Source organism: Nuphar pumila, chromosome 9 (assembly GCF_984573655.1).
Source record: "Nuphar pumila chromosome 9, dmNupPumi1.hap1.1, whole genome shotgun sequence".
Taxonomy (NCBI): Eukaryota; Viridiplantae; Streptophyta; class Magnoliopsida; order Nymphaeales; family Nymphaeaceae; genus Nuphar; species Nuphar pumila.
In genome coordinates, this window is record NC_143257.1 from 37901947 (window position 1) to 37921442 (window position 19496).

Consider the following 19496-nt stretch of genomic DNA (forward strand, 5'->3'; position numbering starts at 1 on the left):
CCCTACATACGTTCGGCACCCGAAACACCAAAACTGCAACCCGCCGATTCGGTAGAACATGTAGTTTTTATCGTTTAAGCATCCCAGCCACTTAATGACCTATTTTAGTGATTCCTGACCTTCAACAGCCTATCCTAACCCTAATACATGTCCCTAGGTGTTCAATATGCCCTTGGTTCAATCCATACCAGATTTGAACCAAAACACTTTCTCGATTAGCCTCCGGAGTCGTTTTTAGCCTACTTGATTTCTCTGCTTGCTTAGATGTTTTTCTAGAACCACCTAAATCCTACACCACGGTTACCCTTAGGCCTCTACCCTATCGTGTCCAGTGAGGGTCAGTACCGCGGACACGTCCATCCCAGCCTCAGAGGATCAGGAATCTCAGGTCCGATCCTCTTGCTTCCGTCGGTCCCATATTAGAATACCCGTTTGGTGCTAACCTGATATTCCCTTCAGATTCAAGTTCTGAACCTGTAAAACCGGATCTTGCAGAGGGCATAACACTGAAGCTCTGACTATGAACCCAGATCAGGTTCAGCAACATGATCTATTGTGCGCTCGCGGCCTTCTCCAGCAACAGTGCGCTGGACGGGGTGAAGAGGATGTAGGGAGGCTGGTGGTGGAGGTGGTGGGAGGGTTAAGGGGAAAGAAGGGAAAACACATGGGCCGTTCGATCTGGAGATCGGATGATTCCTGTTGGTTCAAACCAACCAACATATTCTACTTTTCCTATATATATGTTTATATATGGAACTGATATGGTATACTCGATTATATTGCACTCCAGATATACCATCATTGATTTCTGTATGTTCATGGGGACAGGTGACACAACTCACACTCCCCACTTGAATAAATTGGCACTTTGTTGTACGGGTGATTTTACGCATCTCTCTCTCTCTCTGCCCAATCACTTGGTTCCTTCAGAATTTGTCAGAAGGAATAATGATGGCAGTTGGCGGTCATCATCTCTTGTGCAACCTGTCTACCTTAGACTTCCCCTCTCCTCCACTACCCCTATATTCTGCTTTGCTCCACCTCACTTCTACCGTGTTGAGTGATCTTCATTGTAGTAGGGCAAGATAAACAAGGGGAAGAGGAAAGAAAGATGAAGTAGCTTTCTATGGCAAAATTACTTGTTTACAGATTGCATGAAAATTCAATCATTATCTGCAGTTATAGAAGGATTAACCAAGCTGGCAAAAAGGAAAATCCTCTGCTTAACGGGAGTATTTGTGAATCACCACACAGATACACACCCAAGCATGTGCATAGAGTTTTAGTGAATTAAGTATAACATCTGAACGAGTAAAAGCTTTTACTGCTGTATGAATTATGTTGAGCGAAGATTAGGAGTTGGAGTTGTAATCAGTCTCAGTGGAGGGTCCACTTCTGCTTTTCTGCAGGCAAGCATGAGTCAATAACCAAGATCACGTTGTAGAGGAGTTGCACTGCATAATATTGAATTTGATGCCTCAATGCTAACAGATCTTACCTACAGGCTATTAGTTAAAAAATTAAAACTTCTTAGAATTGAAATTTTATGGTCAAGTTGTAACGACCCGATCCTGTCTGCTAACTACTTCGGACACGACTCGGTCCATATAGACCGATACGGTCTGTCACAACGCACATATCCACACATCATCATTTTTCTTTTTGTTTGGCTTGGTCTGGACACGCCTAGATTGAGCCTACTTGGTCTGGTCGACCAGCTCAGACTGGTTCACGTTTAGCTTGATGACCGACTCGGCCTGCAGAAACTGCAGGCCGAGCTTGTCATCACGACGGGCAATAGTTAACTTCTACCGTCATCAGACTTGTTGCAGCTTCCTGCAAGCAGGGCAGCGTCGCCGGCGCTCGCTGATCATCAGTGGCTGCCGACCCAACAACGGTAGCAGAGGAAAACCCCCTCTGTTTCCCCCCTAATAGAGCCAGACAGAGAGGGTTCTCCCTGCTCCTGCATCTCTGCAACTCGCAGGTGACACCTTCGTTGCCGACGACCACTGCTCTGAACATCAAAAGAGAGGGAGAGAGAAAACTTACCTGGTGGTCGGCGTCAAGCGGAGTTCCTCTCCTTCTTCTCCATTCACGCTCCCTTTCTGCGCGTTTAGAATGAGGAAATGAGAGGAGCCCCCCCCCCCCCCCCCCCAATGGCTTTTATAGCTATGGGGGTTGGTCGGTTATCCCCCTCCCTCCTCCTGTATTAAATGAGGGCAGACCCCCTTCCTCGTTCTGTATTAAATGGGGGCAGCCCGCTTCCTCTCCCACGATCTGATTCGTGGGAGAGGAAGGGGCGTCGTCCCCATCTCCTTCCGTAACCCCCCCCCACGATGGGGGAGCGCTACAATTCCATCCTCCTTACAAAAAGATTCGTCCTGAATCTTTCTAAAAAATAATTGGGGAAATTGTGCGTGCATATCTGCCTCATTCTCCCATGTAGCTTCATCTTTACTGTGTTGCTTCCATCTCACTAGGACCATTGGGACAACCTTGTTTCTGAGCTTGTGCTTCTTAAATTCAATTACTTCAATTGGTTCTTCCCGAATGCTTAAATCTTCTTGGATGTCTAACACCGACTTCACTGTATTTAGTATATGTAAAGGATCTGGCACGTACTTTCTTAGCATGAACACATGAAATACGTTATGTATTCTGGAAAGCGATGGGGGTAATGCCAACTGATAGGCTGTAGAACCTATTCTTTTCAAAATCTGGAATGGGCCGATATATCTTGGACTTAATTTGCCTTTCTTCCCGAACCTCATTACCCCTTTAAATGGTGATATCCTCAAAAAGACATGATCATCTATCTCGAACTCCAATTCTCGTCGCCTTTTATCTGCATAACTTTTCTGACGACTTTGGGCTGTTTGGAGTCTTTCACGGATGAATCTGATTTGCTCCTCCATTTGTTAAACCAACGCAGGTCCTAAGGTTTTTCTTTCACCAACTTGGTCCCAGCATAGAGGCGTTCTACAACGTCTTCCATATAAGGTTTCATAGGGAGCCATCCCAATACTTGCTTGAAAGCTGTTATTATAGGCAATTTCAATTAGCGGCAAAATATCGTGCCATGAGTTGCGATACTCTAGTGTACAGGCTCACAATATATCCTCCAGCGTTTGGATGGTTCTTTCTGACTGCCCATTCGTCAGAGGGTGGAAAACTGTACTCATTTTCAATTGAGTTTCCATTGCTTCTTGAAAGCTTTGCCAAAATTTTGAGGTAAATTTCGAATCTCTATCAGAAACAATGGAGTCTGGTACTCCGTGCAATCTCACAATCTCTTTTATGAAAAGACGAGCCAACTGTTCAAAAGAACACGTTGTCTTGCATGCGAGAAAATGTGCAAACTTGGTCAGTCTATCAACAATTACCCAAATCACATTTATTCCCTCTCTGGTCTTAGGAAATCCTATAACAAAATCCATCGTTATATCTGCCCACTTCCATACAGGAATAGGTAGTGGTTGCAATAGGCCACCTGGCCTCTGATGTTCAATCTTTACTTGCTGACATATTAGACACTTACTAACATACTCAACAATATCTCTCTTCATTCCATTCCACCAGAAATTATTCTTCAAATCCCTGTACATCTTTGTACTTTCAGGGTGAATGAAATACTTTGAATGATGTGCCTCTGCAAGCAATTGTTTCCTAAGTTCCTCATCCTTAGGAATACATACCTGCTCTCGAAATCTCAACATGCCTTGATCGTCTACTTTGAATTTTGGATCTTCACCATTAATTGTTATTGACCTGATTCCTTCTAACTCTTGATCTAAGAGTTGCTTTTCTCTGATTTTGTCCCAAATTTCTGACCTTAAGGTCATCTGGACAAACATCAATCAACTCGACAAACATTGCACTTCTGCTTTTTGTTCTACAATGCTTACCAACAGACTTGATATAAATAGTCTCGTGACTGATTCTGCTTTTCGACTGAGTCCGTCATTTACTACATTAGCTTTCCCTGGGTGATACTTTAACTCAAAATCATAATCTTTTAATAATTCTAGCCATCGTCGTTGTCTCATATTCAGTTCCTTTTGAGAGAACAAATATTTTAAACTTTGATGATCAGTGAATACCTCAAATTGTTCTCCATATAAGTAATGTCGCCATATTTTGAGTGCGAATACTACTGCAGCCAATTCTAGGTCATGAGTTGGATAATTTATCTCATGCACCTTTAGTTGTCTTGAGGCATATGCAATAACCCTGCCATGTTGCATCAGAACGCAACCCAATCCTTTATGTGATGCATCACTATAAACGATAAAACCTCCAGTGCCAGAAGGCAAAACTAACACTAGTGCACTGGTTAATCACTTCTTGATTTCTTGAACGCTTTTCTCGAACTTCTCATTCCACTCGAACTTCACTTCTTTTTTTGTCAGCTTAGTCATGGGAGCTGCCAATATAGAAAATCCTTCTACAAAGCGTCTGTAGTAACCAACTAACCCAAGGAAACTTCAAATTTTTGTGGCATTCTTGGGTGTAGGCCAGTTGGTTACCGCTTTAACTTTTGCTGGGTCCACCATCACTCCTTCTTTACTGATAATATGTTTAAAAAATGACACATGATCAAGCCAGAACGCACACTTAGAGAACTTAGCATATAACTTCTGATCTCTAAGTATTTGCAAAACGATTCTCAAATGTTCTGCGTGTTGTTCCTTATTGGCCGAATATATGAGGATATCATCCACGAACACCACCACAAACTTATCCAAGAATGGTTTGAATACTTTGTTCATTAAATCCATGAATGCAGTTGGGGCATTCGTCAGCCCAAAAGGCATGGCTAGGAATTCATAATGACCATATCTTGAACGAAACGCTGTCTTGGCAACATCTTCTACTCGAATCTTTAACTGATGATATCCAGAACGTAGATCCAACTTAGAAAAACAGGCTGCACCTTAAAGTTGATCAAATAGATCATCTATCCTTGGCAGATGATACTTGTTCTTTATTGTCACCACATTTAATTTCCTGTAATCGATACACATATGCAATGACCCATCTTTCTTTTTCATGAATAAGATCGGTGCGCCCCAAGGTGATACCGATGGTCGGATAAATCCGATATCCAACAACTCCTGCAATTGATCCTTGAGTTCTTTAAGTTCGGCAGGTCCCATCCTATATGGAGGAATAGAAATGGGCGTTGTACTTGGAGCTAGATCTATTTAGAATTCGACTTCCCTATCTGGTGGAAGTCCTGAAAGTTCTTCAGGAAAAACATTCACGAATTCCCGTACAATCTCTACCTCTGTGACTGAAAGTTTATCGTCATCCTCAGTCTTCATATAAGCCAAGCATCCAATCCAGCCCTTCTGTAGATACCGGTTGGCTTGAAGACATGAGATGATTATCGGTTTTGCAAGTTTTCTAATGCCTTGAAAGGTGATAGTTGAGGTTTCAAGGTGTTGAAAACTGACACTTTTTCCTCGACAATTAATCATTGCATGATGGTTAGATAACCAATCCATGCCCAAGATAACGTCCACTCCCTTAAAGTCCAGTATTAGAAGGTCTACCGACAATAGACGTTCTTCGACTTGTACCATACATCCTTGGATGACTTCTTCTATATACACAGACTTTCCTACTGGTGTCTCTACTTGATACTTTATTTTTAGAGGTATCGGTGAAACAGGTAATAGTGCAACAAAAATAGGGGTGATGAAACTATGTGTAACACCTGAATCAAATAGAACATGTGTACTAACACCAGAAATTTGGAGTGTACCTTCCACCACATCAGGACTAGTCAAAGCTTCCTGCGGAGTCACTGCATAAACTCGTCCTGGAGCAACTAGTTTCTCCCTGGGTTTTGCTCCTTCTCCCTGTACTGGCTGGGGACATTTCCTTGCAATGTGTCCCATTTGACCACAATTGTAGCATTTAATATTCTTTTCATCGCAATGACCTTCATGTTTGAAGCCGCAAGTCCTACAATTGTTGTTGCCCTTGGAAGATGCTCCTCGGTATCAAGGTTTCTTAGCTTCTGGTTGTTCAGGCCTCTTTCCCTGCCGTTTATTGTTGTTTTCTGCACTGCTTCCCTCCTGTGGCTTTGAAGATCTATCGTTGCTTTGATTCTTCTTGAAAAACCTTCGGGACGATGAACTAGTTTGTTCTTATTGTACTTGCTTGGGTTTCTCTTGTACCTCTGGTTTTGTTGTTCGAGCATCCCAAAACTTGTACCGAGATGCCATCTCCACCAACCTGTCGAACCTCCGAATTTGCAGAGGTCCCACCATCCTCAGAATTTTAGGCTTTAATTCGCGCTCATATAGCTTGCATTTTTGCTTCTCAGTAGATACTAAAGCCTTCGCAAATCTGGATAATGAATTGAACTTTGCGGTGTAGGCTGCTACACTCATACTTCCCTGTTTGAGCTTTCTAAATTCTTCTTCTTTCTCCATCCTCTCGATCCTGGGAAAGAATTGTCTATAGAACTTGTTCCTAAAGGTGATCCAGGAAACAAACTCTCCACTTCCCAAGACATCTCTGATGGATCGCCACCAGTACTCAGCATCCCCAATTAAGTTTGATGCCGCGACCCATGCCTTCTGGTCCTCTGGGCACTGTATGTAAAACCCGCATTTAAAAAAAAAAAAATTTTGTATCGGACCCGGGCTGGGTCGGGTCCGGACCCGACCCGGGCCCATCGTCGTTGGGGTTTTAAAAAAAACCCGACACAAGAGAAAGGGTTTTGAGAAAACCCTTTCTCCTGTGCGCCGCACCCCCCCCCCCCCCCCCCCCCACCGCGCCTTCGACCCGATAAGGGAAACCCATCGGGGTTTCCCCTTTTGTCGCCCCTCCCTGAGCTCTTTAAGAGTGTTGCGGGAGGGGAGGATCGATGCCCCACCCCCCTTCTCGTTCCCTGCAGGCGACAACCTCGCCGGCAAACCTATCGACGCCTCCTCCTACTGGTCCGATCGCCGCCGCCGCTGCGACCATCGCCGACGATCCGCCCCTTCCAGGTACGCCGTCTCCACCCTCTTCACCTCCCTCTTTTCCCCCCTTCTTTGGGATTCACAGGTGAGCCGGCAGGTGGCACACGGCCCCTGCCGTGCCCTGCGTAGCCATCAGAGGCCGATAGGGGGCCTACAGGACCCCTGTCTCTGGGGGTACGTCGGAGTGACGGCAGGAGCCAATGGCCCCTGCGGACCCCCTTCTCTTCCCCGTGGGAGATCGGGCGATCGACAGGAGGTCGGTTGTCCCCCTGTCACCCTCCCCTCTTCCTTGACCTGCGTAGGGGGTCAGCAGGAGGCTGGTGGCTCCTGCCGCCCCGATCTCTCTCTCTCTCTCTCTCTCTCTCTCTTCGACATGGATTTGTCCCCCTGCCATCGTCCTTTCGCCGGACAGCAGGGGCTCGGCCCCTGCCGATTCGCTGTCGTCGACAGGGGCTCGACCCTTGCCGATTCGCTGTCGTCGGCAGGGGCTCGACCCCTGTCGATTCGCTGTCGTCGGCAGGGGTGCGACCCCTGCCGTTTCAGTGCTGTCGGCAGGGGCGCGACCCCTGCCGCTTTAGTGCTGTCGGTAGGGGCTAGCCCCCTGCCGCTTTAGTGCTGTCGGTAGGGGCTAGCCCCCTGCCGATTCGTTGTTGTCGGCAGGGGCTAGCCCCCTGCCGCTTCGCTGCCGTCGGCAGGGGTGCGACCCCTGCCGCTTCAGTGCTGTCGACAGGGGCGCGACCCCTGCCGCTTCAGTGCTGTCGGCAGGGGCTAGCCCCCTGCCGCTTCACTGCCGTCGGCAGGGGTGCGACCCCTGCCGCTTCAGTGTTGTCGGCAAAGGCGCGACCTCTGCCGCTTCAGTGCTGTCGGCAGGGGTTAGCCCCCTGCCGCTTCAGTGCATTCGGCAGGGGCTAGCCCCTTGCCGCTTCAGTGCTGTCTGCGGGGGGGCTCACTCCCTGCCGCCTCACTGTTTTTGACAGTGGCTCATTCCCTGTCGCCCCGTTGTCGTCGGCAGTCGGGGGATCACTCCCTGCCGCCTAATCCTACCCTTGCCTCCGTCTCACCATTAATTATATTAGCATAATTGAATATTTCACACTCTTGCAGATTTTTGCAACAGGTCCCGTTCGTGTTCCGCGGCCCGACTCTCGTATTATCCTCACACATAGGCGTACACGGTTGCATAACATTCCGAGGTAAGGTAAAGTCGCACAAAGGGCAATAGATGAACCTAATTAAGTTGAAATAATTAAGATATCCATGCTAGATGTACTTAGATTTATATTGCTTTTGCGTTGCATATTTTCTTGTCTGCATATTTATGAGTTTCAGGTGTGGTTTCGTACTTTTTGCAATACCTATGCCCTTGTTTGCTTGCATACATTTTTGCCTGCACATTCCCTTTGAGTGAGGTACGACTTCGTCTCTCATGTATTACTTATGACCTTATGTGTTTGTCTATCTAAGTGGTCAATGTATGGTTTTGGTACCTCGTGTATTACTTATGTGCTTTTCCCTCGATGTGCGGCATCACAAGTCGAGAGTTGTTTGTTGATATGTTATAACCTGCATATTCTCACACTCATGGTAAATATGTACTTACATAAATGTAGTCTTGTGCCTATCCTGTTATCACTTGTTTTCAAAACACTAGAAGTTGCACTTGTGCGCTATAGTTCTTTTAAAGAGGATTTCCTTCTGCAAACCCAGGGCTCTTCAAAATACACAGCTTTTGCAAAGTTAAGTTTTAAGTCCTGTCGGATTTCGAAGTCACATATAGGCCCTCCCAGGTCCACACACTTGGGAGAAATATTTTATAACCCCGATTCGAGTTGCGACCCAATTCGAATAACCCCGACCAGAGGCATGAGCATATGAATGAGTGGGGTTCTGTTGAAGGACCCATTCTTTATTTATCAATCTAGTGTCACATGTCGATACTAAGATAAATTTTGGATGCAAGATTGATAGTGTTGTGCCTTGCGTGAATGACTTAATGTGGCATTATGGCTTTTAAGGATGAATCATGTCAAATGAGCACTCCTTTATTCTTTGGATCGTTATGAAGTTGTGTGTTGGGTGTTCCTTTTGAGAAGCCCACACACCTCCCTGGTTCAGTATAACGTACTTTTAGACATGCACAAAATATTAAGTACTTTGTTGATCGGACGAGAGATCCGAGATGACCTTGCATCATGAAATATGAAAAATGTTGTTGAAATGAATTCAAGACTTATCTTGTCAAATTGTGTTGTGTTACTTCTTATGCAGATAATATCTGTTAAGGTTTCTTTGGTGAAACTATATCCCTTTTATCGTAGTCGTACTTTTGACAAATACGTCCGTACTTTTTGACAAATACGTCTTCTTACGTTGCGATGATTGGATGAGTAGGTTGTGGCAACCTTGATGAGTGCATATAACAAAATGCTGAGATCACCTAAATAAGTGATGATTCCGCCTTCACCAGCAAGATACTCGAGTTTGGTCGAAAGACCAGAGTATGTAGAATGGGTCTTCAGTTAACTACCCCTGATGTACTCATTCGAATCGCTGACTCCTGTCAGGAGAGAGGACAGGAAGGTACAAAACTTCGATGGACAGGCCATTAATGACAGTTACGAGCAAAAGACTCGGCTTCCCCAATCATCGGAGTTAGGAGAATGGGACTACCATAATTATGCTAGGTGGTAGCTCTCCATGTTTGGGATGCATCCATTGTTTATGCTGCTTTGGGGATTTCTCTCTTGGTCACCGACCGTCCCCTTAGGTGCAGACTCAGTCAGCTATCCGGGTTATCATAAAATACATAGCATAATAAACCCCCGGATCAGTCTAGGCTGTTTCTAGAGTCGTGCATTGTGCGTACCCACTTGGCCAGTTAATATCGAAACATAATTTAAATCCGATTACACAGTTTGTTGAGTTATACGTGTATGAAAGTTATGGTGTACCACTGGTTCAATACTTATGGAATTGTGTGTGTGGTTGATGAAATATTGTATTTTGCTAGTTAAATTTTTTATGCAGTTCTTTGCTTGTAGTAGTTAGCCTACTTGTGCCAGTAAAATACTTGTAATAATTTTAGCATTGTGCTCATGATAGTTTGCTCTATGACTCTGCTGAAAGCAAATTGCTATTTAATTGCCTGTCTACTTGACATATTAAATTATTCTGCTTAATTATGTTCTATATTGTCCTGTCTGTGCACCTACCAGTTTTTAGTGAAACTGACCCATTTTATGGGCAGGTTTTTGATAGGTAATACAGTCTGCGATGGCACGATGGCGTGATGAGATCAAGATATAGCTCTTTCCCTGACGTTTTGCTCCTGAGGACATGTTGGTAAATTTGGTATAAAGGGTATTCCAAAATTTCTCTTTTTATTAAACCTTGAGTTACTAAAGCTGTTTTAGTAAACTTCTTCTCGGTTTCAACAAACAAATTCTCCATCATTGAAATTGCATTTCAAAACCATTTGATTTCAATAGTTGTGCGTAATTCGGCATAGGAAAGTTTACGCTGTAATGCGCTCAAGGTCCATTGACTTGTGGTTTTAAAAATATCATTTTCCGCTGAAGTACTATTTAAACTCTGATTATTGTATGATTTCAAAGCTTTCTAAACTATTCTAAAAGTTACAAGTCCTGGATTTTTGGGGCGTTACACTGTATCACATCTAGTGTTTTCTCTGCTTGCATCATCCATTTCTCTGCTGCTACTCCTCCAGGAGTTTCGTCGAACGTGGGCACTCTCATATTCTTGAACTTCTCAACCCAAGAATTGCTTCCTGACGCTACTTGGTTTTGACTTTGATGCAGTGAATTTTGTAATAGCTCATACAAAATTCTTTTTGTGGTATAGCCGGGAGGCACACCACTACCAACTATAGCACGTTCATGTCGAGGTGAAACTGGTGAAACACCTCCACCTTCTGCTCCCATGCTCCTTGGAGGTAGACTGTTTGATGCGTGTGGAGACACAAGACCAATGGGGCTTGCAACACTTCTCCTTGCAGAGCCCTCACTCACATGCCTTGCTTGAGAAGGGCCTACTTGTCTCTTGCTTACTTGAGAACCTCTTGACTGGTACGATGTTCCCTGACGAGTCTTCATACTGCAATATGAATAAAGTGATTACTAAAGTTTACGTTTGCTTCCACACAGGTTTGCACATTTGTCGTAAGAACTTACTATTTATTAATAAAAACAACGTTTTTACAACTTTTCACGGGTTCTTCCGTAATACAACCCGTTACTTACTGCTATCACTAGACAACCATAGGCCTTTATTATATGATTTAAACAAAAACAAACACTAAGGTGTCAGGGTACGAGGGGTGTAAGTCTTCTTCCTCGGAATCTGAAAGAACCCTAACTGGTGCTGGCACTGCCATGTTGTTAAGAGCGCGTAAGTATGCATGCCTATTCATATGTCCCCTGCCTCTCCTCAGTAAGGCCATTCCTCGAAGAGGTTGCACTGATTCTCTTATTTGTTCATTCTCTATGACATTAGTGCCCCTACCTTGTTGCACCATCGACCCTTGAACACCCTCATGACCGAATGCACTGGGTTGCTCCTGACTTCTCCTGCTACTGGTAGCGTTGCTCGGTCCTGCCCTATATTGGCCAAAACGAGGCATGTCGCAGTCCGAGCAACATGCTGCAACTCCCTTACCACTTCGATTTGCCAGTGAACCTCTCCGGACGTGCCTGTATGGAGGATGTCTTCGTGACCCTGGCGATTCTTCAACGGATGGTTGGGGTGGTGCTACCTCTTCCTCTCGATCATTGTACCCCCAGTTGTTGATTATGACTGAAACTGGGGCTGGAGAAAGAACGGGAGGTGTCATACTCTCCATTGCCCTAATGACGTCCATCATGGCCATCACGAAGAGCGAAAGGACGACAACCATCCGATCCGTCTAGATCACTTTAGGATGCCTCTGCCTCCCAAAGCTCCTAACGCCTCTACGGTCGCTCTCGTTGCCACTATCGTTGTTAGTATCCATTCCTGCTAACAAGAAGCACTCATAAGTTCAGCCACATATTCCTTTGGATGGTTGTAATTATCGTTCTTTTAACATCTATGTCTTGGATGATTGCTCTTTTAGGAAGGTCACTGAACTCATGCATCAAATGATCCAGTTAGAAGGTACCTTGTTGGACAAAGACTTTTCGTCATGGGTAGATTCTTGCCTTGTTAACTATGTTGAAGTGTCAAGGTAGGTGCTGATGACTGGGGATACACTGAAAGACATTTTAGATGAGATTGCGAATTTTGAAGTTTCTCAACATGGAGATGGAAGAACTTCTTCCAATGAAGATGAGATTGACCAAAATTTATCGCAGGCTAAGGGTATTGAAGGATTAGATGACATGCATAATGATTGAATGAAAAGCTCCTTGATTGAATGTCAGATGCCAACATGATACTATGTCAGATGTCCTTTTCTTTAAGAAAAGCTCCCTGATTGAATGAAATTATCCTTGTAATAGTATGAATTGATAAATTTATTTCTTTGATAAAATATATGAATACGACTACAAAACAATCAAACAAGCTATGTAGTAAAAAACGATAGGCAGTGCCTAGGAGATGAACCCTTAAAAAGATTAGTCGGGGACTAGGAGGTGCCTTAGTTGTCAAAGGCAGAGCCTAGGCGCAGCCTCACCGCCCGGGCGACCAGGTATGGGCGGTGGGGCCCTATTTTAGCGCCTAGGCACTGCCTAGCTCGCTTAGGCGGCACCTAGGCTTAAGCCTAGTTCGGTCCAATTTTTTTTTGTTACGTTGACTATAGACCGTATAAAAGGGGGACAAGGGGAATCTTTTTCCCCCTTTTTCTCTCATCTCTCTTGCTTGGTTCTCTCTCCTCTCTCTCGCTAGGGCAGGAGAAGAAGAAGTGGTACACACCTCTCTCTCTCTCTCTCTCGCGTGCGCGCGTCTCGCTGTCTCTTGACTGCTAATTCTGTGTTTGACTGTATTTGAGTTATATATTTTTTATTTTTTTATATTGTTTGTGAGTTATATTTCTGTGTTGTATTTTTAAATGATATTTTTGAGTTATGATTTTTCTTTGTGAGTTATATTTCCAAGTTATATATCTTCGTGACTATGCGTAGTTCATATGATCTGTTTTATTGTTCTTTTTCAGAATTCACAGTTCACAAGTTCACATGCACCCAGTCACACAAAATTCATGCTTTACAGTGTTCAACGGCATGATATTATTTGTCTATTGCTTATTGTTGATTGATTTTATGTTGTATACATGTTTGTTATTAATTTTAGTAGTTTGTTTACATATTTTGTATATTTTTTTTAAAATTTTTTATTTGGGGGTACCGCCTAATCATTTTAAGGGCTCACCGCCTAAGCTCCGCTTAATGCCTTTGACAACTAAGGGAGGTGCCCTAATTAAAAAAATAAAAAACACATAAAATATGCAAATGAACAGACATATATGCAACATAAAATCAATCAACAATATACAAAAATTATGTCATCCAACATTATAAAACCATTATATTACATAACCTACTCAAAAAATTAATTAAGAACATTTGAATAAACCACACAACTGTCAATGTAAGTAAAAGGTATATATATATATATATATATATATATATATATAAGCAAATAACCAACAAAAAATCATGCTTTAAGTCTTTAACATAATCATGCATTCAAAGGATCAAATAGATAAATATATGCATGCATGAAATAAGCAAGCAAGCAACAAAAATCATGCTTTAAGCTATGTCACACGGACTCGGCTAGGGAGGCGCCGCACTCGAGTCGACACGCCCCGACACGGGTGTGGCTTCGGACACGGCCCAGACTCGGTCAACGCCGTGTCGGACTCGGTCAACGAGTCGAGGCCGAGTCCATCCTTTTTTGGACTCGGTCAACGTTGACTGAGTCTAAAAAATTGTCCATTTTTAGGGTAAAAAACAAAAAAAAATGATCTTTTTATATATTTTTAAAAAAAATATATGTATAGCATGAGTCTCAAACATAAACCCCAAAAAAAAACAATTTTCGGGGGGTGCTGCCCGGACCGCCCTTTCTGCAAGGGCAAAAGTACAATTTGCAAAGTTTATAAAAACACTTGTGCTGGTGCCAAACTTTAGAGGACAATATCCACATATATGCACACAAGATATATATATATATATATATATATATATATATATATATATATATATATATATATATATATATATATATATATATATATATATATATATATATAAATAGCCGAGTCCCCGTGTCCAAAATTTTTAAAATTGCGCCGCACCCATGTCGCACCCGCACCTGCACCTGCACCCATGTGACATAGGCTTTAAGTCTTTAGTAGAATCATGCACTAAAAAGATCATATATATATATATATATATAGATTAAGCATCTCTGTTTCCCTCTATGTCTCTTAGTTGAACATGAGAAAGAAGCATAATGGGGGAGAAGAAGAGGGGAAAAGAAGAAGAAAAAGAATAAGAGAAACAGGAAGAAGCAGAGATCTGAGAAGAAGAAGAAGAGAGGGCAAGAAGAAGATGGAAAAAGAAGAAGAAAAGAGGGCGAGCAAGAAGGGGTGAGAAGAAGAGTGAAGTGGAGGGAAGAAGAAGAGAAAAAGGAAGCAGCTGAGGGCAGAGAAGAAGAAGAAGAAGATAGAAGAGGGGAATAGACGGGAGGAAGTGAAAAGGAGTGTGTACACCCAATCTGAGTTCATCCAACTAGCACTCTAATTAGCACATGTTCATTAAAGTCACTAATGGCATTTTGTAATTTACATTTCTTGTATGATGGGTATTTTCGTACCCTAGTAATTGTAACAGCATGTATTTAACGTGAAGCCCAATACCACAGTCGTGAGATTCATTTTGGGGAAAATCCTGCAGCTTTCTCTTCTCTCTCTCCCATTCGGCTGCTCTTGTGTATGAAACAGGGAACCACGATTTCTATCAGGAAGAAGAGGGGAAACGGAGAAGAGGAAGAAAAAACAAAGGAGAGAGAGAGAGAGAGAGTATTTAAATCCCAATCCCCCCCCCCCTCATATTCTTTTTTTAACAAAACAAAAAAGGATACATGGTACAACACGTGGACATAGTTGACTAGGTGACCTGCATGTAGGGTGACTAGTCACCACCTTTGACTACATAGCACACAAGTTTCTATGCTTTATGTAAACAAATGCATAGTTAGCCTACTTTTAATAAAATATTTAATATCATAAATAAAGTGTTGAAATGCAGCCTATGGTTGTTGGTTTAAATAAAATAAATTAAAAAAATATGGTAAAAACAATGTGGTTACATTAAATATTGAGATTTTTATATTTCATCCAATACATTATGTGTTTAATATTAAAAATATATAAAAAAACATTTAAATAAGACATGTATCTCAACTTTTTATTGAGAAAAAAAATCTTATTTGAGGAAAACGAGCAAAAAATGTACTAGAAACATGTTTCTCAAATAAGGGAAACAGGTTTCCTATATAAAGTAAGTGGGTTTCCCATGTGATGTGAAATGAGTTTCTCACTCAAATGAAAAACGAGTTTTCCATGCATTTTACAAGTTCCCTTAAGTTTCGAAAATGTTGGTTTCTGGTTTCAAAACCAGTTTTCAAGGAAACAAGTTCCCCACATGTAAGTGGAGTTTCCGGTAACCTTGTTCATGACTTCATATGATGGCTTCTAGTTCAGGTTGGAATATATGGTTTATTGCTGCAACTCAGAGTCTACTGTCTCTCAAGTGTTAGGAACTTTGCTTTATTGCTGCAACTCGGAGTCTATATAAGCACCCATGGAATTTCAAACACAGATTGTAAAAGCATGCTTGAACATCAAAACTACAGAGAAAGAGAATAAAATTTGTTTAAAGTTTAAACATTGAATTACAGAGAGAGTGTAGCGAATTAATAATGTAATGCATGAGATCAAGGTTATGAAATAGTGATATTTTACTAGTTTTTCTTTGGCGATTCAAACAAAATCATGGGATATGGTCAATATTAAGCCATCAAGATGCTTGCAATATTAGACAAGGTTGCATGATTAATCATAAAAAGTATTTGTTTAGACCAGGAAAAAAGAAAGCCTAAAGTTACAACTGCAAAGGAAACTTGAATTTTCAATAAACCACCTCTGGAGTGTTTAAAGAGTCAAGTTAGTATCATCATAGACACAGGCAGTTGGCTGGCAAGGCAAGAGTGCAGGTAACATAGTTTTAAGTCCTAGACTAAAAGTGGTCTTTTTTGGTGTAAGTAACATCAGGTTATCTGGCTGTTATGTTTACTGTTTGTGCATCATGGTGAGTCGTTCAAATCTCAAATTTTGAATCCTTGTTCCTAAGTTACAACTGTTGTACCTTAGTGCAGCAATTCTTTTGACTGCCAACTAGAGAAAGAGAAGAAGCAAAAGCATGTGTTTAAATAGACTTCTAGTCAAAGTCATCTCGAATCAATTAACTTGTTTAAGTAGAATGGAGCAGAACACCATCTAGGTCATAGTGTTAACTCTTCAGTGCCAACTGAATGTGACAGTGGTGATGATGATATTGGTTCTGGGTTTGCCATGAACTAACGTGTATGTGTGTGTTGTGCTGTGTGCATGTGTATTGGTTTGTCTTTCTTTGTTGTTTGTAGCATGATGTCTATAACACCTGCAACATTGACTTTTTACTAGATAGTAGGGTGCTATCGTAGCAAGTCCTACAATTGTGCACCCATATATATATATATATATATATATATATATATAATCAGAGAGGGAGAGGTTTGTTTTATCTCATTATTTATCTCTTTTTCTTTTTCCATGCCTGTATACACATGCCTCTGGTTGATTATGACTATGTCAAAGAAATATATTGAGAGTTAAAGATGATATATTGTTGTATGGCCTGCATGTGGGCAGTCATCAGGCTGGCCTAGCCTACCCTAAACTGATACAGTCCAACCCTTTGCGCTTTCAGTAGGCTACCAGGTCGGGTTTGAGCTCTAAGGTCTGGCTAGGTTTTGAAGTTTCGGCTAAGGAGCTGGCCCATCCTGGGCTTGTACTTTATTTCTGACAGGTTGCACGATCTGGTGCCAACCCCTGCCTGCATGATCTAGATTGATATGGTAAAATCACCTTCAACTAGTAGACACATGGAAATGAAATCTGTGCACATGATTCCAACAATTGCTATCATGTTTACTGACAAGGAGAAAACAGGATCTTAAGTTATTTGAGAACAATCCTTCAAAAAAAACAGTTATTTGAGAACAATATGCACAAAAACTGCTTGGTAGGTTTACTAAGTAGCACACTACGAGTACGTTTGGTTGTGTTTTTGAAAAGTGAAAATACTGTTCAAAAGAGATTGACCTCATGAGGAAGTGAATCTCACACAAATGAGATTCACTTTCTAAATCTCACTTTTAGGGTTTTGTGTCAACTCACTTTTTATAAGGCTTGCTTGCTTTTGAGGTTCTGTACCAATTTTTTTTTTTATGTTTGGTTGCTTTTGGGGTACTATTTAAATGAGATTCACTTTCTAAATCTCATGTGATTCCAAATCACACGAGATGCAACCAAACGTACCCTACATTTTAACATGTTCATTCTTATGGTTTGGATTATTTATTTCTTCAATTAGGTTAAAATGTTGAGGCAACCAGTCAATCATTAAGCTTTTTGTCTCATTGGATTAATTGATATATATAGTTGACTTCCTTGGAGTTATTTTTGTCATTTGTAGGATGGATGACGATCCGAGGTAAGTTTAACTTTATACGAATTTTATCTTTTAAAAGTGTTGATTTACTACTTCCTACCAATGTTTCTGTTGCAGGGTATAATCTACAGCTTGTTGGACATGAAAGAAGAGGCTGAAGAACAATTCAATAATTACCAAAGTCTAGTTCCTCACGAATTCCCGCAAAGAGGATTCCTTGATGAAGTGATGATGTCTGCAAGAGCAGAGTCGAGAGAACAACTTGAGAAGGAGTTTGCTGCACAATATGCATCAAAAAAGTAAAAGGTGATGCAAACTTTGAAGCTTAATACTTCAATGAAACAAATGGTGTATATGTCTAAATTCTGATCCATAGTGCTCTCCATTTGCTCTGTAGGATGCAAGAGCCAGAATCACCTCTCCAACTGATAGAAAGTTTTGATAGGAAATTGAATTTTTCGTATAGAATATGTACTTATATAACCTTTTTGAAAATGTACGTGCCTATTAATATGTGAGGAGTCGTTTTTTTTCTAATGTTGGTGGGCGGATATGCTGCCATAGTATTTCTGCTTTGCAAGAGAATATTTGTGGACATTTTCATTCCTATGTTTTTGTCTCTGAAAGTGAATCCATTTAGTTGAGATTTTTCAATAATGTTTGAACATGGTGGTCATCGATCTCTCTTTGTTTCAGATCTTGCGAGAAAATCACATGACCTGCTCGGATGGTAGAGCATCACCATGCTTTCTTTATCATCTAGAGTTGGAATTATTGAGAATAAAACAGAATATTGCCTGAATCTTACGACCATCACTTTAAATTGTTGCAAATAACTCCAGAAAAATCTAGCGCTGACCTGCTGAGATGCAATTAGGAAACCTGTATGTCATCACCATGTTTTTATCGTCACATATCCTTATAAACTTTCTAGTAACATAACTCTATGTTGTCTGATTATAGGAGAAACAAGTCTATTTGAATTTTAGTGATTTAAGATAACAGATATCTGGCCCACAAGGGCTCCTGCACATCTAGTTAGGTGAATCAGCTTAAGGCATTCAAGTTGAAGGATGTCACAAGTGATCCAGTGTGTGTCGGTCGGTTGCCTCAAGGACAAAGTAGCAGACTCCCTGGTGCACAAAGAGGGCATCTAGGGGTTTTAACTTCTTGGTGGTGGGTTATACGTCATAGTATCAGTCTGTCTTGGTCCCCACCACCTGAACTGGGGTTTTCTCTCGAAAAATATAAAAATTATTAGAGCTATTTGGTAGGATTTTTTTTTTATATCATCAAGCTGGGGAAAATGTCCCCTCCTTACAGCCAGCCCTCAGCAATTAATGTTGATTGCCATTATACAAAATCCGGGCTGGAGGCTTATCTTTCCACTTTACATGCCTCATACTGGAAGGAATAAAACCAAAAAATTCACATTGACGGATTTCAGGATCCCTACTACTAAAAGGATACCTTGACAGAAAGAGCTTAACCATAATGACTGGGGTTCAATGTTCTGCTCCCTGTGCCAACCTTATGCATCCAGTTGATCCAGCATGCATTAGAAGTATGAACTTCAATATTCCGAAAGTGCTGATCCGCAGGCTCAAGAATATCATTAAGAACCTCTGTTTCTGGATAAAAACAGATCAGACTCCTTCCTGAACATTTCTGCTCTCAAGAAGTGCCCCTCAGCATTCCTACAAGCATAACCAATAAGTTTATGCTTTGCCAGATCAACCGAGACCAATTGAATGTCTAAAAACAGGTCTTTAGGTTGAATCCAAGGCCGGGTATGGCATCA

At 41.8% G+C, this 19496-nt stretch overlaps 1 protein-coding gene across 3 annotated transcripts in view; it reads left to right on the top strand.

Annotated features, from left to right (window-relative positions):
• LOC149828564 (Tetratricopeptide repeat (TPR)-like superfamily protein) overlaps positions 1 to 18392 on the top strand; it is a 57359-nt gene extending 38967 nt beyond the window's left edge. Inside the window, exons 4-5 of one of the 3 annotated variants that reach the window (XM_090016884.1) lie at positions 17813 to 18001; positions 18093 to 18392. In XM_090016884.1, coding sequence (XP_089873010.1) covers positions 17813 to 17998 — 186 coding nt within the window. In that variant the 3' untranslated portion in view covers positions 17999 to 18001; positions 18093 to 18392. Of the gene's footprint in view, positions 1 to 16951; positions 17141 to 17812; positions 18002 to 18092 lie in introns of those variants that run through there. The other 2 variants (XR_016434049.1, XR_016434050.1) reach the window with 2 other exon arrangements.
• Positions 18393 to 19496: the final 1104 nt, after the last annotated feature.